The sequence below is a fragment of the Artemia franciscana genome, chromosome 13 (assembly GCF_032884065.1).
Source record: "Artemia franciscana chromosome 13, ASM3288406v1, whole genome shotgun sequence".
NCBI classification, from domain to species: Eukaryota; Metazoa; Arthropoda; class Branchiopoda; order Anostraca; family Artemiidae; genus Artemia; species Artemia franciscana.
The window spans coordinates 32,994,499-33,016,328 of NC_088875.1; the positions used below are offsets into that span (position 1 = coordinate 32,994,499).

A 21,830-nucleotide genomic window follows, 5' to 3' on the forward strand; every position below is an offset into this window, starting at 1 on the left:
AATAAATCGGGATAAATATTCACAAGAATTTTTTTATATAAATTTCTTAAAGTGTTGCTGTTGTTTTGCCCCAAGTATTACAAATGAGAAATCCCAGATTAATTGGTTAGGCAAGTATGATCTCCATATTTCAGCAATATTACAAAGAAACTGAAGTCCGTACAGTATTATGTTTCAACAACATTGCCATATAGCGTAATTGGGCAAATGTTGGAGAGGCTTCTAACTTCAAAATAGTGATTCCTAAGCTCTGAACTTTTTTTTTCAAATTTTTAAGAAGCTGAGGGATACTCCTATTTAGTAAAGCTAAGTCTTCTGTTAAAATATGTATTATTTAAATAGACTAGATTTGTCCAGCAAAATAATGAAACATGCACTAGAGTGCATAAAATAGAACATAAAAATAAGTTCCTAATGATCAATATGAAATATCCATAATCTCATATTTTGCCCCGTTTTGAAATATCAGCTAATTTTGAAGTTAGAACCATTTGCTGCAATTTTTGTGCCACGAGTAACTAAAACACTAAATAAATAAACTAAGAAACATTTCTAATGCTTATGCTGTTGTTCTAAATCAAATGTCTTAGCCCCATTTATTAGGCAACATTAGGTAAGATTAAATTTCAATAAGTATTTATAGACATTTCTTAGGTGTAATTGTTGTATTTTCTATATATTACCCGAAGTTTTGTTATTCCACTTTTATTTTATGATGTTTAAACCATAAAAATCTATGTAATATGCATCAAGTTCACCCGTTTGCTCATCAAAAGAAAATTTTGCTCGTTAACTAAAATTATGTAGCTTTCCAATTGTGTATATTTGTTACATTACTGTTTTAGTGAAAGCTGAAATGCATGCCAAACTTGATGATTTAATCGACAATATTAGTTATTTTGACAATTTTTAAGTGCTTAGTCGAAACTTGAAAAAACGTTAGACTGTGTTTGGTGTTGGAAGGGGTGTACTCGAGAAGTGTACTTTAAAGTAAAATTCACATATTCTGACACAGTTTACTCAAATGTGCGCTTATTTTGAGTAAATAGCCCATCGGGGGGGGGGGGGGGGGTCATTGGCCTTCTTACATTTCCTGTGGTTGTCTGTAGTGGGACCAGTCATCTCTGGATTGTACAATTATACAGAGGACCAAACATATAAAAAATAAATTTTGTTTTTCAATAGCTGTTCACTGTTTATTAATTTTAAGAAATAGAAATATGACTTTGTTATCAACAATAATTCTTTTTCTTTTTTTATTTATTTTCCTACCACTTAGTATTTAGACTGTAAATAAACATTTTAAAAATTAAATTAATGAAAGAATGTCTTCTAGAACAGAAAAGGAAAAACAGAAGCTGCTCCAAGAGAAATGCCAAACTGCCTTGAACATAATGCTCAGAGATGATGATAATAAATACTGTGTTGATTGTGATGCTAAAGGTAAGACTAACTTTTAATAGGCTAGTCTTCACAAGGGGAGTTTAGGCTAGTAAGGGAAGACCTGAAAATAACTTTGTTTTGGTCTCACTGCCATAGAGCAACTTTTTGGTAGCATTCACATCTGTGGGTTTTGATGAATGAAAAACTATAGGCCTAGTCTAATAACAAAGGAGTCAGGTAAATTGGCCTATATTACCTGGGTTGCATATTTTTTTTTAAGGCCTACTGGATAAGGGACAAAGTAAACTACTTAATTTATCACTTGTCAGACCTAGATTGCTATTGCAAATCAGCTAATATATAGACTTGAGCTGAATTTTGAAAAGTGCAAGGTTCTACATTTGAAAGAAATAAACTACAATGACAATATTCAATGTTATCAAATTGTGGTGAGAGACAACCAATTTCCAAGAGTCCCTCAGGTAGAGATTAGGGCTGTTGTGGATAAAGAGCTCAAATTCACTCACCACACCTGAGCTGTAGTAGCAGGGGCTTACCAGACTTGGTATTTTAGGCCAAAGCATACAATTACTAGTAGATACCTAGTAAATGTGACAAACCCTTATATCAAAAATTAGTGAGACCTAGATTAGAATATAGGCCTAGAATGTGCATTGCCATGCCCATTAACAAAACAGCAAATGGCTCTTGAATCTGTTCAGAGATAGGCAACTAAGTGTATAAAGGGTCCCAAGGATAAAGAGTATGAATGTCAACTTCAGACCCTGAAGCTGTCAACTCTGACATACTGTCAAAACAGAGGCAATATGATAATTACCTTAAAATTATTATTATTATTACCTTAAAATTGCAGCTTGGAGCAATATAAGGATTAATATTGTATATTATAACTTAAAGGATAAGACCTATAAGTTGCTCCAGTCTGACAACAAAGATATGTTTGAACCTGCTGATCATCAAGTACCAGAGGTCATTCAGCAAAGCAGTTCTGCAAGCATGCCAAGACAAGAAAAAGAAACAATTTTGGTAAAATTCCAGTTAATTGACTTCTTGCTATCTCGGAAAGGGTCTAGTTTAGGAAAATGAAACTTTCAGGGATGAATCTATTGACTAAAGTATGTCCCAGGAAGGTATTTTGAAGCAACTACCTCCACTCCTTCTCCCTCTAGAGGGCCCTGACCTTTGATGACCTTTAAAAATATGCATGCTATAGAAGTGAAACCTTGCAAAATAGTCTGCTTAATTGAAGTACCACAAAATTGTTTTCAGCTTCATAACTTTGCTCAATTCCATTTTATAAGGTTTTAAAGATATGCAAATACATTCCCTAAATTTAGAAAAAAAAAACATTGATATGGCTCAAAATTCTACTCAAATAACAGGAATTGCATTTTCAGAACTAAAGGCAGAGAAAAAGCAACTAGTAACTGAAAATTAAGGTAAAATGTTGTATAGTCAAAATTTCAATAGGTATAGACCTGTCATTTAGGCAAATTTCAGGGCCCTCTAGAGGGAGAAGGAGTAGAAATGGGTACTTTAAAATACCTGCCTGGGACATACTTTAGCCTGTAGACCCATCCCTGAAAGTTTCATTTTCCTAACCTAAACCCTTTCCAAGATAGCAAGAAGTCAATTAACTAGAATTTTACCACAATTTCTTCAACAATCAAATCATAAGTTTGTGGAATGGCCTATGCAAGATGATGGTGGGATCTATAACAATTAATAGATTCAAATCTCAACAAGGAATGGGAAAAAACCATGGCTCTCTCAATGGGATGCAACAGACATCCCATGGCCCCATCATCACTAACTGGTGAGTAAATTTTGTGCAGTTAATATATTGATTTACCAATAAAGTGAACATACAACTTGATGCCTTTTTTATGTTCTTTACATATATAATAATTGCTTCTGTGGCAAATTCAAATTTAAGCACTTTTTGAGCTCTTAAAAATTACAAATTTTCAACCAAAGTATGAGTTCTTGGTCATTTTCAACAAAATAATACTATGCTTTCTCAGCACTGTTTCCTTGGTCATTTTCAACAAAATAATGTTATCTTTTATCCCTGCCAAAATTATTTATAGTTAGGTCAGGTTGGGTTAGGTCAAAAAGTGCTTAAATTTGAATTTATGGTAGAAGCAACTATTATATTCACAAAGAACATAAAAAAAGTCATCAAGTGGTATGTTCACTTTATTGATAAGTCAATTATATGAACTGCAGAAATTTACCAACTTGTTTACACTGGATTTATCCATTTCACTAGCAAGTACAATTTACAGTAATTAAAGTTATTTATGGCATCAGTTTAGCAGGTCTACTCCACATAAGGAAATAGAATAAAAAACAAAAACTGTCCTTATTTCACAGTACAGCATATCTGATAAATTTTGTCAGCAGATTCTCTATTGGTAAACTACTTTCATGACCCCCCTCCCCTAGTGTGCACATTCCCCTAGTGTGCCCAAATTACATATTTTCTGTGCATTTTTCTTTTTCTTGATTTCATCAATATTGGTTGAGTTTGTAGATATTAAATCAAAACAAAAGAGTGGCATACTGCAAAATGCACTGAACATGCAGCCTGCAGGTTAATTTGGGCTACATGGTTTTATAGGCTACTTACTTTTAGGTTTTCACTTTTATCTTATCAAGGCATTTACCTGAATAGTATCTTTGGTGGTCTTGGGCCAATTAGTGTGGCACTTCTATACCCTGGGGAAAGTACACTTGTCAGAACACTGCTGGTTGTAGGAAACCAACAGGTTTTTATTATGTTTGGTTGTTTGGCATGTCTTTGTTTCTGTGTTTGGGCTGTTGCATTGATTATTTATTTTTTTCACTATATTAATCCAGGTTGGGTCCAGTGGTGGTGGAAATTTTTTTTTTAGAGATTTTCCCCCAACAGACCTTTACCCTGGTCCAGGTTTTTAACCTGATATTGTTCTTTATTTATGTATTTTTTCCAAGTGGTTTGTACTTGTAGAATTCTCTGAAACTGGTGCTTTACTGAAATCCAGTACCAGTTTAACAAAACAGGAATTTGAGCAGCAAAGTACTTAAGTAGCCAGCATAGTTTTCTCTACAGTACTAGTGTTACAGAATTGTACAAATACAGGGAAATTTTGCAAGTCAATTTGTTTGAAACAGTTTTGTAGATAATTGTTGCATAGACTGTGAAATTTTGTTTTTGTTTTAAGTTTAAAATTTGCTCTTTACATCCATCAGAGAAAATATTAATATTATTATTAATAAGATTATTAATAATTATATTAATAATTATGAATAAGAATTAATACATTAAACCTTACAAAGCAATATTTTCTAACTTAGGCAAAGAAACTAAAGAAGCTAACATAGGTTTTTGTTAAAAATCGCACTTCTCTTTAAATTTGACTTGTAAAAATTTGCAGTATTGTCACATAAAGAGTCCAAGGGGTGTATTATCCTGGTATCTTTTTGGAGTTACAGAATTTAATTTGGAATGTTGTCCTATGTGAAATAGTTTAGTCTAAATGTTGTTTTGCACCTGTCAATCTATGATAAAATCAATCATTTTTTTCTATATTTGATAGTACAATGAATGCTCAAACCACAACACCAAATGCATGGTCAGTTAACCCTCTCCAGAAAAGCAACTTTTCAAAAGATACATCTGTTATAGTATCTTGTATGTTAAAATCCAGTTTTCTTTTAAATTACATCTTATTTTAATATTATTTTTTGTTGCTTAAAAAAAGCACTAGGTATGATGATTTCATTTCAAAGGTCTCCTATCCCAACATTATATAATCACAGGTTTGGTACAATCACCCCTCAGGAAAATAAGAAAAAAGACTAATTTTCTTGAGTGTTCAAGATGGGGGACTGTAATTCTCCTACATTGGGTGTTTGATCATGGTGATTCCAATGGTGCCTTTTTTTTCAATCTGACACCATTTTCAAGAGTTCCAGGCTCATTTTGAAATCCCCTTTCATTTGTTTTGCTATGAACTTCTGATATTAACGTTAGCTGAAATAACTGTTTCTATCCCTGAATCAGCTTCAAATGGTGATTTTTCCTTCCTTGACAGTTTTTTTTCACCTTTCAGAACTTACGGTTACTATGGGCTGTAGTTGGCTCTAAAATCATGATTGGTTTTAGTTAAATATTTTTAGTATTTGTCGAGTGGTAAAGGTTAAACACAGGGGCAAATTTGAAGGAAGCCATGTAAAAGTCTTTAGAGCTTTTTTCAAAATGAGGGAGTGGCTCAAAATCCCTGCTTAGGGTCTAAGGCCAGGAAGAATTGGTTGTCTCTATTAGAAAAATATTTTTCCAGTATTTTTATGGCACTTGGTATTAACCAAGTGACATAGCAATCACAAATTCTGTTGGTCTGTTGGTCCTGGTTTTGCTACTTTAGGCACTTCCAGGTAACTAGGACAATGAAATTTGGCAGCCGTATCAGGGACCAGACCAGATTAAATGAGAAATAGTCGTTTTCCCGATTTGACCATCAGGGGGGAGTGGGGGGCCTGTTAATTCAGAAAAAATAGAAAAATTGAAGTATTTTTAACTTACAAATGGTTGATCAGATCTTAATGAAATTTGATGTTTGGAAGGATATCGTGTCTCAGAGCTCTTATTTTAAATCCCGACCGGATCTGGTGACTTTGGGGGGGGGGGGGGGTTGGGAGGGGAAACCTAATATCTTGGAAAACACTTAGAGTGGAGGGATTGGGATGAAACTTGGTGGGAAAAATAAGCACAAGTCTTAGATACATGATTGAAATAACCGGAACGGATCCGCTCTCTTTGGGGTAGTTGGGGGGGGGGTTAATTCTGAAAAATTAGAAAAAATAAGGTATTTTTAACTTATGAATGGGTGATCAGATCTCAATGAGATTTGATATTTAGAAGGATATTGTGTCTCAGAGCTCTTATTTTAAATCCCGAGCAGATCTGGTGACATTGGGGAGGGGGGAGTTGGGAGGGGGAAACCTAAAACTTGGAAAACACTTAGAGTGGAGGGATCGGGATGAAACTTGGTGGGGAAAATAAGCACAAGTCCTAGATACATGATTGACATAACCGGGACGGATCCGCTCCTTTTGGGGTAGTTGGGGGGAGGGGTTAGTTCTGAAAAATTAGAAAAAATGAGGTATTTTTAACTTACGAACGGGTTATCAGATCTCAATGAAATTTGATATTTAGAAGGATATCGTGTCTCAGAAATCTTATTTTAAATCCCGACCGGATCTCGTGACATTGGGGGGGGGGAGTTGAGAGGGGGAAACCTAAAACTTTTAAAACACTTAGAATGGAGGTATTGGGATGAAACTTGGTGAGAAAAATAAGCACAAGTCCTAGATACATGATTGACATAACCGGAACGAATCCGCTCTCTTTGGGGTAGTTGGGGGGGGGGTTAATTCTGAAAAATTAGAAAAAATGAGGTATTTTTAACTTACGAACGGGTGATCGGATCTCAATGAAATTTGATATTTAGAAGGATATCGTGTCTCAAAACTCTTATTTTAAGTCCCGACCGGATCTGGTGACATTGGGGGGAGTTTTTGAAGGGGGAACCTAAAATCATGGAAAACGCTTAGATTGGAGGGATCGGGATGAAACTTGGTGGGGAAAATAAGCAAAAGTCTTAGATACGTGATTTACATAATTGGAATGGATCCGCTCAATTGGGGGGGGGGGGGTTAACTTTGAAAAATTACGTATTTTTATATTACGAAGGAGTAATCGGATCTTCATGAAACTTCATATTTAGAACGACCTCGTGACTCAGATCTCTTATTTTAAATCTCAACCGGATCCAGTGTAATTAGGGGGGGGGGGGCAGTTGAGGGGAACCCGAAATCTTAGAAAATACTTAAAGCAGTGAGATCAGGATGAAACTGGATGGGAAGAATAAAAAACCTGTCTAAGACACGTGACTGACATAACCGGACCGGATCTGCTCTCTTTGGTGGAGTTGGGGGAAGGGGTAATTTTGAAAATTGAGGTATTTGTAACTTGCAAAAGGGTGACCAGATCTTAATGAAATTTAATGTTTAGAAGGATCTTGCGCTTTTAAGCTCTAATTTTAAATTCCGACCAGATCCTGTGACATTGGGGGGAGTTGGAGGGGGAAACCAGAATTCTTGGAAAACGTGAAAATTGGGGTATTTTTATTTTACGAATAGGTGATCGGATCTTAATGAATTTTGATATTTAGAAGGACATCGTGACTCAGAGCTCTTATTTTAAATCCTGACCGGCGTTAAGCCTCTGATTTTCCTTTTAAATCACTTGGCTCTTAGGCTCTTTAAGCTCTTTGCTCTTAGCTCTTCTTGCCTCGTCTGAAGTGCCATATGAGCTCTTAGCTCTTGTTTTTTTCTGAATGGTATATGCTAGGCAATGTGGTTTATTTGAAGGAATTTTGATGAACTATGCAGAGTCGTTTTTCAAGATGGGGGGGATTCCTGTTTAGGGTTTTTTCAAAATAGGGGGGGCTCAAGACCTCATATTTATGGTTTTAGAACATGAAAGATTGGCAAAGTATCTTTGAGTTTCCATTGTCTGTCATTTCGGTCCCCTTTGTACAAGAATTGATGTTTGGTAGCGTGAAATGGCAGGAAAAGCCATTTTGTGACACAATTGTCCACATTTTGTGACACGCTGTGATACAATCTCTTTTGTGCTTAAACATGGCTCAAGACATAGTGATTTTTTTTCAAATGAGCCAATCACTGATTTAACATCATTACCACGAGAAAAGCTTTAAAAAAGAAGATGTATTCAAATTCATTCAAATTCATTTTATTTAAAAACATGCGACGGACAGAGCCGATTATTAGTTTTTATTGTCATGCACACACAAAATTATAATATATACAATTAACAATAATAATTGTCACATACACACGAAAATAAGTCGACAAGTATACACAACAATACTATGCATCACTACTTCCCAGGTGAAACATTGATTTACCTTGATGTTCAAACAGTTCGTGGTAATGAACTGTATGTAAGGAGTGACCCAGGTCGATAGTAACCAAAACTCTAAAAATGGAATTTTGATACAAATAGTTACATCAAAAGAATTGCATTTCAATGCTGATTTTAAATATATAAGTTTCATAAAGATTAGTTTTACCCATCAAAAGTTACGATTCTGAGAAAATTTGCCTCATTTTAGAAAATAGGCGGAAACACCCCCTAAAAGTCATACAATCTTAACGAAAATCACACCATCAGATTCAGCGTATCAGGGAAACTTATTATAGAAGTTTCAAGCTCCTATCTACAACAATGTGGAATTTTGCATTTTTTTGCCAGAAGACAGATCACAGATGCGTGTTTATTTGTTTTTTATGGCACTTGGTATTAACCAAGTGACATACAGCAATCGCTAATTGTGTCGGTCTGTCGGTCTGTCTGTCTGTCCCGGTTTTGCTACTTTAGGCACTTCCAGGTAAGCTAGGACGATGAAATTTGGCAGGAGTATCATGGACCGGGCCAGATTGAATTAGAAATAGTCGTTTTCCCGATTTGACCATTTGGGGAGGAGTGGGGGGCCGGTTAATTCGAAAAAAATTAGAAAAAATGAAGTATTTTTAACTTACGAATGGTTGATCAGATCTTAATGAAATTTGATGTTTGGAAGGATATCGTGTCTTAGAGCTCTTATTTTAAATCCCAACCGGATCTGGTGACTGGGAGGGGGAAACATAAAGTCTCGGAAAGCACTTAGAGTGGAGGGATTGGGATGAAACTTGGTGGGAAAAATAAGCACACGTCCTAGATACGCGATTTACATAACCAGAACGGATCCGCTCTCTTTGAGTTAGTGGGGGGAGGGTTAATTCTGAAGAATTAGAAAACATCACGTGCCATATTTTTAACTTACGAAGGAGTGATCGGATCTTCATGAAACTTCATATTTAGAAGGATTTCATAACCCAGATCTCTTATTTTGAATCTCAACCGGATCCAGCGTCATTGGGGGGGGGGGGGAAATCTTAGAAAATACTTAAAGCGGAGAGATCAGGATGAAACTGGATGGGAAGAATAAAAACAAGTCTAAGATACGTGAATGACATACCCGGACCAGATCCGCTTTCTTTGGTGGAGTTGTGGGGGGGGGGGGGTAATTCAGAAAAACGAGGTATTTGTAACTTACGAACGGGTGATCAGATCTTATTGAAATTTTATATTTAGAAGGAGCTTCTGCTTTAAAGCTCTTATTTTAAATTCCGATCAGATCCTGTCACATTGGGGGCAGTTGGATAGGGAAACCGGAATTCTTGAAAAACGTGAAAATTGGGGTATTTTTATCTTATGAATAGGTGATCGGATCTTAATGAAACTTGATATATAGAAGGATCTTATGTCTCAGATGCTCCATTTTTGACTCGAATTGGATCCAGGGACATAGGGGGTTGGAGGAGGGAAACAGAAATCTTGGAAAACGCTTAGAGTGGAGAGATCGGGATGAAACTTGATGGGAAGAATAAGTACAAGTTCTAGATACGTGATTGACATAATTGGAACGGATCTGTTCTCTTTGGAGGAGCTTGGGGGGGGGGGTGTTAATTGGGAAAAATTAGAAAAACTGAGGTATTTTTAACTTAAGAACGGGTGACCGGATCTTAATTAAATTTGGTATTTAGAAGGAATTCGTGTCTCAGAGCTCTTATTTCAAATCCCGACCAGATCTGTTGACATTGGGGGGGGGGGGTTGTAGGGGGAAATCGGAAATCTTGGAAAACGCTTAGAGTGGAAGAATCGGGATGAAGCTTGGTAGATAGAATAAGAAAATGTCGTAGATACGTGACTGACGTAACCGTACTGGATTTGCTCTCTTTGGGGGAGTCGGGGGGAGGGGTTCAGTGCTTTGGCGAGTTTGGTGCTTCTGGACGTACTAGGACGATGAATATTGGTAGGCGTGTCAGGGAGCATCACAAATTGACTTGATAAAGTCGTTGTCCCAGATTCGACAATCTGGGGGGCTAAAGGAAGAGGAAAAATTAGAAAAAATTAGGTATTTATAACTTACGAGTAGGTGATCAGATCTTAATGAATTTTGATATTTAGAAGGACATCGTGACTCGGAGCTCTTATTTTAAATCCCGACCGGCATTAAGCCTCTGATTTTCCTTCTAAATCAATCTATTGATTCTTAGAATTTTGTTAGAGCTCATACCATATGAGCTCTTGGCTCTTAGCTCTTTTGGCCTCGTCACAAGTGCCATATGAGCTCATAGCTTTTGTTTTTTTGTTGTTTTTTTCGTTTGTTTCTTTTCCAGGGTTGATCGTATCGACTCAGTGGTTCTAGAATGTCGTGATAGGGCTCGTTCTAACGGAAATCAAAAGTTCTAGTGCCCTTTTCAAGATAACAAAAAATTGGAGGGCACCTAGGCCCCCTCCCACGCTCATTTTCCCCCAAAGTCACCGGATCAAAATTCTGAGATAACTATTTTATTCACCATAGACGAAAAACATAATAACTATGTCTTTGGGGACGACTTACTCCTCCGCAGTCCCCGTGGGAGGGGCTGCAAGTTACAAACTTTGACCTGTGTTTACATATAGTAATGGTTCCTGGGAATTGTACAGACGTTTTCAGGAGGATTTTTTTTTGGTTTAGGGGGGGGGGGGTACGTGGGATGATATTTCCATATAGGAGCTTCTCATGGGAGAAGAGAATTTCAGCGAAGGGGGCAAAGGATTTTCTAGCATTATTTAAAAAACAATGAAAAAATAAATATGAAAAGTTTTTTCTACTGAAAGTGAAGAGCAGCATTACAACTTAAAACGAACAGAAATTATTACGCATATGAGGGGTTAACCTCCTCGTAATACCTTGCTCTTTACTCTAAAGTATTTTTAGTAATTTTAACTATTTATTCTACGGCCTTTGTGATTCAGGGGCCATTCTTAAGGAATTGGGACAAAATTTAAGCTTTAATGTAAAGAGCGAGGTATCGACGAGGGGTGAACCCCCTCATATACGCAATAAAAACATGCGAATATAGAAGTTCGTTACGCAAGTTAATTCGTAAGATACCTATATATTTTACTAATGAAAATGTTTGTAATAAATTACAAGTTCTAGCTGCCTTTCTAAGCAGTCAAAAAATTGGAGGGCAACTAGGTCTCGTCCCTCGCTCCTTTTTTCTCAAAATCTTCCGATTAAAACTATGAAAAAGCCATTTAGCCAAAAAAAAAATTAATATGCAAATTTCTTTTTAATTATTTATGTGCGGAGAGCCAAAATCAAAACATGCATTAATTCAAAAATGTCCAGAAATTAAATAATAAAAACAAGTTTTTTTTATGAAAGTAAGGAGCAACATTAAAGTTTAAAACGAACAGAAATTATTCCGTATATGAAAGGGGCTTTTCCTCCTCAACGCCCCGCTCTTTACGCTAAAGTTTTTTACTGTTTTAAACAGTAGAGTTAAGACAATGAGTCAAACTTTAGCATAAAGAGCGGGATGTTGAGGAGGAAAAGCCCCTTTCATATACGGAGTAATTTCTGCTCGTTTTAAGTTTTAATGTTGCTCCTTACTTTCATTTAAAAAAAAAAATTATTTAACCAAGATAGGTGACTGTAATTCTCCTTTGTGTTTGTTTTTGACCATGGTTATTCCAATTGTAGTTTTCATTCCGAGGATTTTTTATTTCAAACCGTCTTTTTAAACTTCTAGTAACAACAGGTGATAGTTTACTCTTTACTAGGTTACAACCACAGCTGCAATGACGACCAATTAAACAAACGCTGCTTTCTGCGTGGTGGTGATTTTGCTCATGACACAGCTCTCTTGTCTAATGTAAGAGAGGGGATATTGCTGAAAATCAATGAGCTTTCAAGCAAAGTGGAGTCACTCAAACTCAGTCCATCAATTTTTGTGTTAAAAAACAAAAATTTGTAAAACAGTGTAAACCAATTACCTGCCCCCTCTCACACTCCAAGGTGGAGCTGATGTGCTTGGGGAGATTGAAGAAATTAATTATTTTGAGAGCCTCATCAAGTCTTGAATACTGATGAAAGTCTTGAAAGCGAAATTACTACACGCATTACATTTACAGGAAGCATTTTTAGTAAACTTAGAGACCTGGGGAATAGTGCAACCTACTCCATGAAACTGATGCTCTTTATCTTTAGTAATAACGTCCTCTGAGTAATGATGGACGGATGTATATCTTGGGTCTAAATGAGCAGCTCAAATAATGAATCTTAGCAGTGGGCTGAATGGTGTCATTTTTTTATTTCCTAAGAGATGGATTGGATCTCTGGGACAAGCCATAATTAATGCCTCCGTACCTAGCCCTCTTAACGAGAAATCCACGTGCATAGCTTCGCCATGGCAGAAGGCGAGTTTAAAATACATTTTGTTAAATACTTTTAACAATGGTTCGGTCAAACTGTCCTTTGATAGATGCTGGCTGGTGCTGTCTGGGATCGGCGACAAGACTGATCAACCGATTCTTGTGAGTTGTATGGAAATGCATGACAATAATAATAAGTGTCTTACATCTGCGGCACTAAACATATTTCGCATTGTACAAAATGCTGTAATTTAGCAGGGGCGGGTCTAGAGCAAATTCTTGGGGGGGGGGGGGATTTGAAAAGGGTGCCAATGAGCAAAAAAAAGGTGCCAATAATTGACCAAAGTGGCAAATTTATTTTTAAAAAAGAGCAAAAAAAGAAAAATAAACAGGGAAAGAGGGCGCCAGAAAAAAAATCTTGGATCTTCTGGTGTAATGGAGAGTGCCGTTCAGAGACAAGCAATGTCAACCCTTGTTCACTGTAATGAGAATCGACAAAAGGTATTATTGGAACAAAATTCAATTTGAGGAACAATTAACTCTTTTGATGGCTTTTTCAGGAAAAGCACAGCTTGAAAAAGTCCGTTTAATGTTCAGTCCTAGTATTTACTTTTCAAGTGTGCAAAAAGTAATCTTGTCAACTGATCCTATTTTTTCTATACTTTTTTTTAGGTCCCAGATGGGCTTCTTGGAATATAGGTGTATTTCTTTGTATTCGTTGTGCTGGCATTCACCGGAATCTTGGAGTGCATATTTCAAAAGTTAAGTCTGTGAACTTAGATAGTTGGACGCCTGAACAGGTTGTGGTAAGTGAATGCTTATTTCCTATTAATCATTTTGTGTCCATGTAAGCTATCTCGTATATTACATGCCTACATTAGAAAGTTTAACCATGACATGGGGGAGGCATTGTTTGAATGCTCTGAGTTACCTAAAAGCCAAGAAGAGATAAGTTGAGGTGTTGTATTTGAAAAACCTGTAAATTATGTAGAAACGAATCAATGTCAATTTTTGCATTGTTTATTTATATGATTGGAAAAGAAGCTTCTTGAAATGGAGTTTTCTTACAATAATATGAAGCATGAGCTGTCTATTTTATAAAAGTTAAATATTTCATGAAAATTAAAAAGATGAATTTCATATACGATTTGGTGACTGTTCCTCTAAGATCGGACAATTTTTTTCTTGGGGGGGGGGTTGAGGAGAGAGCTACTCTATATTAGACATGTGAAAATAGATGTGCATATATCAATATGTTTGGGAAGGGGGAATAGAGGATTTTTCTTCACTGAAGAAATCCAAATGAATCTCATTTTGTGAGTTTCTGGGAGTGAAAGAATCTTTCAGGCAAATCTTGGAAGGGGATCTCCCTTTGCAAATGCAATTCGAATTTTTCAGCATACTGTCTAATTTTTTTTTTTTTTTAATGGTAGTGGTGGGTTCAATGCGAGTGAAAACTTGAATTCCTTCATGAGACAGTAAGTACATCTTTAAATAGCATAGACACACTAGATCTAACCCTTCAGGGAGGATCACTGGTTTTTTTATGGGGCCTAAAGTTTGGAAAGATTGTGATTATGGCAGTTAAATTCGAATTTGTCATCCATTTGTTTTGTTTTAGATTTTTCAAGGGATTAGGATGTCTTTTACCGATTAAAGGGAAAAGGAATACACATTTTCCGCCCCTCCTCTGTCTTTAGGAAAAAATTATTTTTTCAATTGAACATCCCAAGAAATGTGCGACAAAAAAATATATGCACGCTAAACAGCTCCATGCGTAGCTCATATTTAATTGATAATCCCGAAGCTTAGACTCCTTGTAAAAATCTGAAAAGGTAGCCCTATTTGAAACCAGGCGAATACCTTCAATATTACCTCTTGTCCTTGTATCATGGTAAACAATAATCATCCTACAAAGTATATCTGTAAAATAACCTGGAAGGCTTCCATTAAATATTCCTGCTCATAAACAAATGTGTGATAATAAACAAGCAATTCAGCTGCATCCATTATATCCATTTCTCAGCATCCCCTCATCATAAAACTCTATTCTCCTATTCGATAAAATTCTCAAAATAGCGTCATCGGTAAGGACGCATATAGGACAATTATCAAAAAGAAACAAAACACAGAAATAGTGCAAAATATTATGTGTATTGGAGAAAAATACATGGCGTTCTATTATAACCCCTTAGGGCTCACACCTGTGTTGGAAGGTGTGTGCAATTTATGTTCACATAGTGAAAATCTATAAATTTAGTCGAGAAGGGGGATAACCATTATTATAGTTGTGGTGGCTGAAGACGAGGGTCTCCAGCTACTTGTTTTTAGTTTTTGCACAAATTTGTTGAGACACAAAAGTCTGTTGATGGGCAAATGCATGACTCTAAATAGCAAACCTAAAATATTTTAGCCTTTTTCTTGTCAGATTGAATTGAATTAAGCTTTATTAAACAAAAAAAACACCATTTAATCATTTAACAAGCAGCTGTCCAAGAAAACTTTATTCTCCTATTCGATAAAATTCTCTAAATAGCGTCATCGGTAAGGACGAATATAGGACAAGTATCAAAAAGAAACAAAACGGAGAAATAGTGCAAAATATTATGTGTATTGGAGAAAAATACTGTAGGCCTAACAGTAAAACATCAAAGAAATATTTGATTTAGTTCTTGGATAGTGATTTGGTCTTCCCTTATGGCGTCCTATTATAACCCCTTTGGGCTCACACCTGTGTTGGAAGGTGTGTGCAATTTATGTTCACATAGTGAAAATCTATAAATTTTGTCGGGAAGGTGGATAACCATCATTATAGTTGTGGTGGCTTAAGACGTGGGTCTCCAGCTACTTGTTTTTAGTTTTTGCACAAATTTGTTGACTAAATGCATGACTAAATAGCAAATCTCAAATATTTTAGCTTTTTTTTTGTTTAATTGAATTGAATTAAGCTTTATTAAACAAAAAAAAAACACCATTTAATCATTTAACAAGTAGTTGTCCAAGAATAAACAAAGCTCTGAGGACGATCGACTACAACAATCAATATCCATAATAAATAAAATAAATATCAAAAATCAGTCTCTCTCGTCAGAAAAAAGAAAAAAAATATATAAATAAATAAAAATAAAAAAAGACCAAACAAATTATGGTTCTTACTTCTTTAATCTTTTCTTAAATTGCTGTAGGTGTTCAGCCGCCTTAATACTCGCCAGAAGCACATTCCAAGCACTCGGTCCCAAATGGTGAATCGTAAATCCTGCTTGAGTACTCTACCTATGCTCAATCACAAGTTCATCCACATTTCTAGTACTATATTAAGTATATTTTTTCACAGTTAAAAAAAAGTTTGGAAGAATAGAAAGATAAGTCTGCAAACCAAGATTAGAATATTGGAAGCTACAGTGATGACAGTGGTCAAATATGGCTCTGAAACATGAGCGCTCCAAAAAGCAGATGAAAATTTACTAGATGTTTTCCAGAGAAATTGCCTACAGATTGTTCTGGGTACCCGGCTGACTGACCTTATTTCAAACAGTAGGTTGTACGAAAAATGTGGTTCAATTCTACTTTCTAGGGCTATAATGAAAGAAAGGTTGAGATGACTAGGCCACGCTCTGTGGATGAAGGGTGACAGATTGCCGAAGATTGTCCTTTTTAGCCAACCGTGGGGCTACACGGAAAGCAGGCCGTCCTTGTCTGGGTAGGGAGGATGTCATAAATAAAGATTTAAAGGAAATGGGAACTTCCTGGGAGGGTGTAAAGAGGAGGCCTTGAATAGATTAGGTTGGAGGAGGAGCGTGCTCAGCTGTGTTGGCCTCAGGTGGCTCGGTGCTGCAGTGAGTTATGAGTAGTAGTAGTATACTCATGTAAGCAACTATTACTGTTTAAAAACATTGATATACAAACATTGAAATACAAAATTTGCTGCCTGATAATCCCTGAGCTGTCCAACGTTCGTCACTCTTAGCTTTCTATAGCACGCCTTTGTATCATTAAAATCTTTCACATATTCCCCAATTATTCTCACCACTTAATTCTGTAAAATTTGGATACGTTTATAATTAGAGCAGAATTTACTAGCCCATAAAACACAACTGTATAAAATATAAGGATTAACTATTGTATGAGATAAAAGAAGCAAAATTTAATTCAGAAGAAAATATTTCAAACAATGAATAACTCCAACTCCTCTAGCCACATTAGTAGCAACTAAATTGCTGTGCGTTTCCAAGATAAATTACAATCAACGTAAAAACCAAGATATCGCACATAATTTACCTGATTTAATGGCTCTCCTCTCGATAATTTTTTTTTTTAACTTGAATAGTAACTGAAACAAGCTCAAAAATTGCAAAAACTTTTTTGTGACAAAATTCAGGGTATCACGCTGCTAAAAATTTAGGTCCTGAAATGCCACTAGCCAACCTTATGCCTGGGTTTTCACTTCATAGGTCTATTGAACTTATTTTGAAAGGATCCAAGAAATGGCATCCCTTGTGGAGACTCTTCCAAATTGAGGTGGAGCATCTTTCAAAGTCGTTCTTCAAGTATTTAGTGCCAGGATTTTCCTGTCCCAGGTAATCCGAACATATTGTGATTCTGTGTGTCGGCTGTATGGGCTTGGGAAATGATGATTCTTTGTGCAAGTAGAGACAGCTTATCAAAGAGGGCCCTGGAGCAAGGGGGTGGGCCTGCTTGTGGAAAACAATCCCTCATGTCAGATCAGTTTTCTCCCTTAGAGGTTGTAAATGTACCTGATCAGTGATAAAACTAGTCCTTGGGGTACTAGTTTGGATCCTTTGAGTGATGTCAAGGTTTTAGGAGCCCTTGCAAAATGTTTAGACCTACATCTATAATTGGTAATTCGGGTAATTCATTACTTGAGTAGACGGATAGTAGAGCCAGGAGGTAACACGTTCTTAGGTTGGAAAATTACACTTGGCTATTTGTGTAGTAAAATTGGACGTGATTGAGATGCATGCTTCAAAAGAGGATCGAGGAGAAATTAATCCTAAAAGACGACCGGATCCGAAACTAACTTGCTTTTGATTTTGGATATGGTAATATAAAAGCCTCGTGTGTTGGTCAGAACGGGAAAGCTATCTACAGTTTTATTCAAGCGGTAGTGTGTTTCTCCTATAGGGAACGAAGCCAAAGCTGCCTAAACCCCTCAGCAATGCAGGTGGTAATCTTGCCTGGGTCGTCCTACACTGCGTTTGGAGTCATTGAGAGACACTCCTAATTAATCAATATGATTCTAACATAGATACTCTTAGGGAAAGTCCTAAACCCTATAGTCCCCAAATATATGTAAATGTATGAACAAATACCAATTTTAATGTCATCATTTTGTAGAGTATGCAACAGATGGGAAATAGTCGAGCAAGAGCGGTATATGAAGCAAATCTGCCAGATGCATTCAGAAGACCTCAAAATGATTCAGCTCTAGAACAGTTTATTCGAGCTAAATATGAGCATAAGAAATATATAGCAAGGTTAGCCATTTTTTTCAATTTCCTCTCTTTTTTCGATATTTTCTTCAAAATAAAATCTCGTGTTCTTTTATTTGCTACTTTTTAAGCAGGGTTCAATTTTCTTTCTTTGTGTAAATTCAAACACACTGGAAAAACACTCTTCCAGTATCTCAAGTTAGTAGTGTTTTCCTGTTGTTTTTACATCTGTGTATACCATTGTTCTATGGTTTTATCATTACATTCATGCATTCATTGATTACCAATTTTTTTCAACCATATTGAATAACAAAAAATCAAGTTTTTTTTAATGAATATAATGAATATAAATTTATTAAAAAAAATTAATGAATATAATGGATAATATTTTTTTTTACGGACATTAAAACTTCAAACGAACAGAAACTATTACGTATATGCGATGGGCTGCCTCCTCCTCAACTCACCGCTCTTTTATGTTAAAGTCTAAAGTGTTTTAAAAAACACTTCGTTTAGTTGAAAAACCTTTGTGTTTTGAGCAGTTTTTCTTAAGAAATTGGGACAATAAGTCAAACTTTCAGAATGTTACCTGAACTGTTTGAAAGATTCCTGTGGCAGTTTGTTTCAAACCATGGTTTACATATTTCAAAGCAAAGATCAATCTACTGATCCACCACAGGACATCATGACGTTTAGTCATGATTGCAGATTGCAGATGCTGTTTGGATTTTAAATATTTCATTATTATATTGCGTGAAAACTGTGCCGTTTTTCCATGATCCGTTGGTGTATACGTCAATAGCGTTTCCAGTTTGCCTGAACTGTTTTTTTGCCGGAAAACATTTGATTCTTAATAAGTTAGAAAAACTAAAAGAAAACTTGAAACATTGCCATAAATTCTCTAATAAAGAAACCAAAAGAAACATGGATCTTGCTGGAGGCTTACGCGAATTTCGCCAAATTTCCCGCATTAAAAAAGGATAAAGTTCATCCAGAGCCTTTGATGGCTCATAGGACGTTGAAGTGACGTTTCAGTTGTTTGGTCTTTTCTTACAGAGATAGGTTAGAAGCCTGTCACCCGACACGTCATAACTAACAAAAAGGCTATGGTTTGGAGAATTTTGAAAGCCGCTTAAAAAAAGATCCCTTGTAGTAAACGCGTTAGCATTGACTTGTTATGAGTAATGTACCTGTCATGTATTACTATTGCTTCTTAAGAGTTATAATACAAAATGAGCGTTTGTAGCGAATCGGGGAAAGGGTTCTTCGATTTCAAGTTATGAGATACGTTTCCATTTTTAAGGGCCAGAAACTGATGAGAATACAAGACTGGCACCATTTCAACATGTTATGTGGCCTCAAACGCTACACGGCATCAGATGAGAATTTCAAAGAACAGCCAAAACGTCCAAAAAATGTGCTTCAGAGGGAAGCTTGATAATTACGAACCCAGGGATAAAATATCCAAGTTACGCGAATGCTCCATATAATAAAGAGTATACAAAAAAAATAAACATGTGTCCATTTCAACGGGCTAAACTTCGTTGAAATAAGTATTTCTTGAGGATTATTCATTATAGATCCTTGAAATTTCAGCATGATCATCTTATGTCAAAACATATCAAGACCATCATTCACAATTGTTGCTTAGTTTCTAACAAAATTAGTCTACTATGGTTTCTAAGTTTTCTCATTACAAATCTAAACATAATATTGTATTATAGATTCCAAAAAGCAAAACATGAGTAGTAAGAAAACAGTTAAAGAAATAATCAGTAGACTCATACTAAACAAAAAATATTCATACCCTAACTCATTGTAAGGTAAAAAAAAGAAGGTAAAGAATACAGCATTGGACTTTACAGTCCCTACTGGTGGGGCTGATCTCTGTTTCACGGCCCGTCAGCCAGGAAGTTCAGTAGGAGGTTGGCGACTAGCCATCCTGTGCCTTTGCACACCCTACCTGTTTACCTTCCCTAGACTTCTCCAGGTACCCATTTAGAGCTGGGTTTACTCTGGCTATGCCTACAGAGTCACGCCACTGAGCCCCATTCCAAACTGAATAATCAGCAACGCCAGAGCTCGAACCCCTCTCCTCAAAGACATAAGATTTTAAGTCTTGTACTGTATAATTAAGCGGACAATTTAACATTCTGTTTGGTAGCTTCTGAAAACTAATCACTGTTATATACATTTGCTACGAAAAACATATGTCCTCAAAGATATGGGATTTCAAGTCTAACCTTATTGTACTGCGTGATTAAGCAGATGATTTAACATCTTGTGTGGTATCTTCTGAAAGCTAATCACTGTTATATACATTTGCTACGAAAAACGTATGTCTTCAAAGATATAGGATTTCAAGTCTAACGTCCTAACCTCATTGTACTGTGTGATTAAGCGGATAATTTAAAATCCTGTTTGATATCTTCGGAAAGCTAATCACAGTTGGTATCCATTATGTAAGAAAACATATTTTAGCAAAACTTTCTATAAATTCCTCCTGGAGGACGGATCATTCGATCTATTTTAGTTATGATCATCCCCTTGACTTTCCTCTCCTTGTATAGTTCTTGCTGCTATGTTATGCTGTTTTTTTTTTCAATTCCAGGGAATATGTTCCAACTCCACTCCCAAAAGTTAATTGGGAGGCAGAAATTGAAGCTGAGATTAGACGGAAGAAAGAGAAGAAAAGGGGGGATTCTACGCCACCTCCAGTTAGAGTTGAATTACCTCCTGTTAAGGTACCCTTGCCTGAGAGAGTGCCAACTCCTCCTTCAAAACAAAAGACAAAACCTGCTGCTGCAACACACAATGGAATTGGCAGTTCTGTTGATCTTCTCGGATTAGGTAATTCTTTGATTTCTTTGCAGTTGTTGTAATGCAAAATTACAGGAAATACATTTTGTATTGACTCTAAATTTATTTTACTTTTCTAAATTTTAATTTATTTTATTTAATTTTAATTTATTTTAAATTAAAATGCAAAAAAGTTGTTATATAAACCACATTATATTCTTTGTTTGGACATTTGTGCAGTATAAACTTCTTATATTAGGGAGGTTAAGCTATTGGAATAGTTCATTTTTTGTATTTTGAGAACGAGTTGGAGATCAACGGAGGAATATTGTAGGATGACCGAAATCGTATTCTTTGCTGGGGAATTCGTGCTCAACTTTCTGTGCTATAACCGTTTTCAAAAACTCTTACTTTTTGACTGCTGGTCAGTTTTTTAATGTCGATCGGTCTCTTGCATCATGAAACATACAGTAGTTTACTGTAAATGACCTGGTAAAATCACGAAACAAAAATCTTGCATGCACCAGAAAAAAGGGTTTTAGTAACTGAATTTTCGTCGAGCTTTATTTACAATAGGCATGTATGTCTATGTCCATGATGTGTGTTTGGGATTGCATAAGATGCCCGCTGCATCACTAAGCAACTTAGCTAAAATTAGAGCAAAATAAGAGTAAATAGATTACAGTAAAATAATTTTTCAAACTAAGTAAAGTAAAATAATTCATAAAAGTAAGTATAGTAGTTGAAAAACCTAAAATTAGGCTAAACTAAAATAATTTGACCAGTGTCCTCAGCTTTAATTGGCGCCTATTTTTTGCAGTGCCTAACAATGCTATGTCTAGTGTTGTAAAATTTCC

At 35.9% G+C, this 21,830-nt stretch overlaps 1 protein-coding gene across 2 annotated transcripts in view; it reads left to right on the forward strand.

The window, feature by feature from the left end:
- Positions 1-1,261: 1,261 nt before the first annotated feature.
- Positions 1,262-21,830, forward strand: part of LOC136034820 (stromal membrane-associated protein 1-like) — a 47,538-nt gene continuing 26,969 nt past the window's right edge. For both annotated transcript variants that reach the window (XM_065716254.1, XM_065716255.1), the window contains exons 1-4: positions 1,262-1,443; positions 13,397-13,530; positions 18,080-18,219; positions 20,786-21,024. In XM_065716254.1, the coding sequence (XP_065572326.1) occupies positions 1,326-1,443; positions 13,397-13,530; positions 18,080-18,219; positions 20,786-21,024 (631 nt within the window). In that variant the 5' untranslated portion in view covers positions 1,262-1,325. The remainder of the gene's footprint in view (positions 1,444-13,396; positions 13,531-18,079; positions 18,220-20,785; positions 21,025-21,830) is intronic.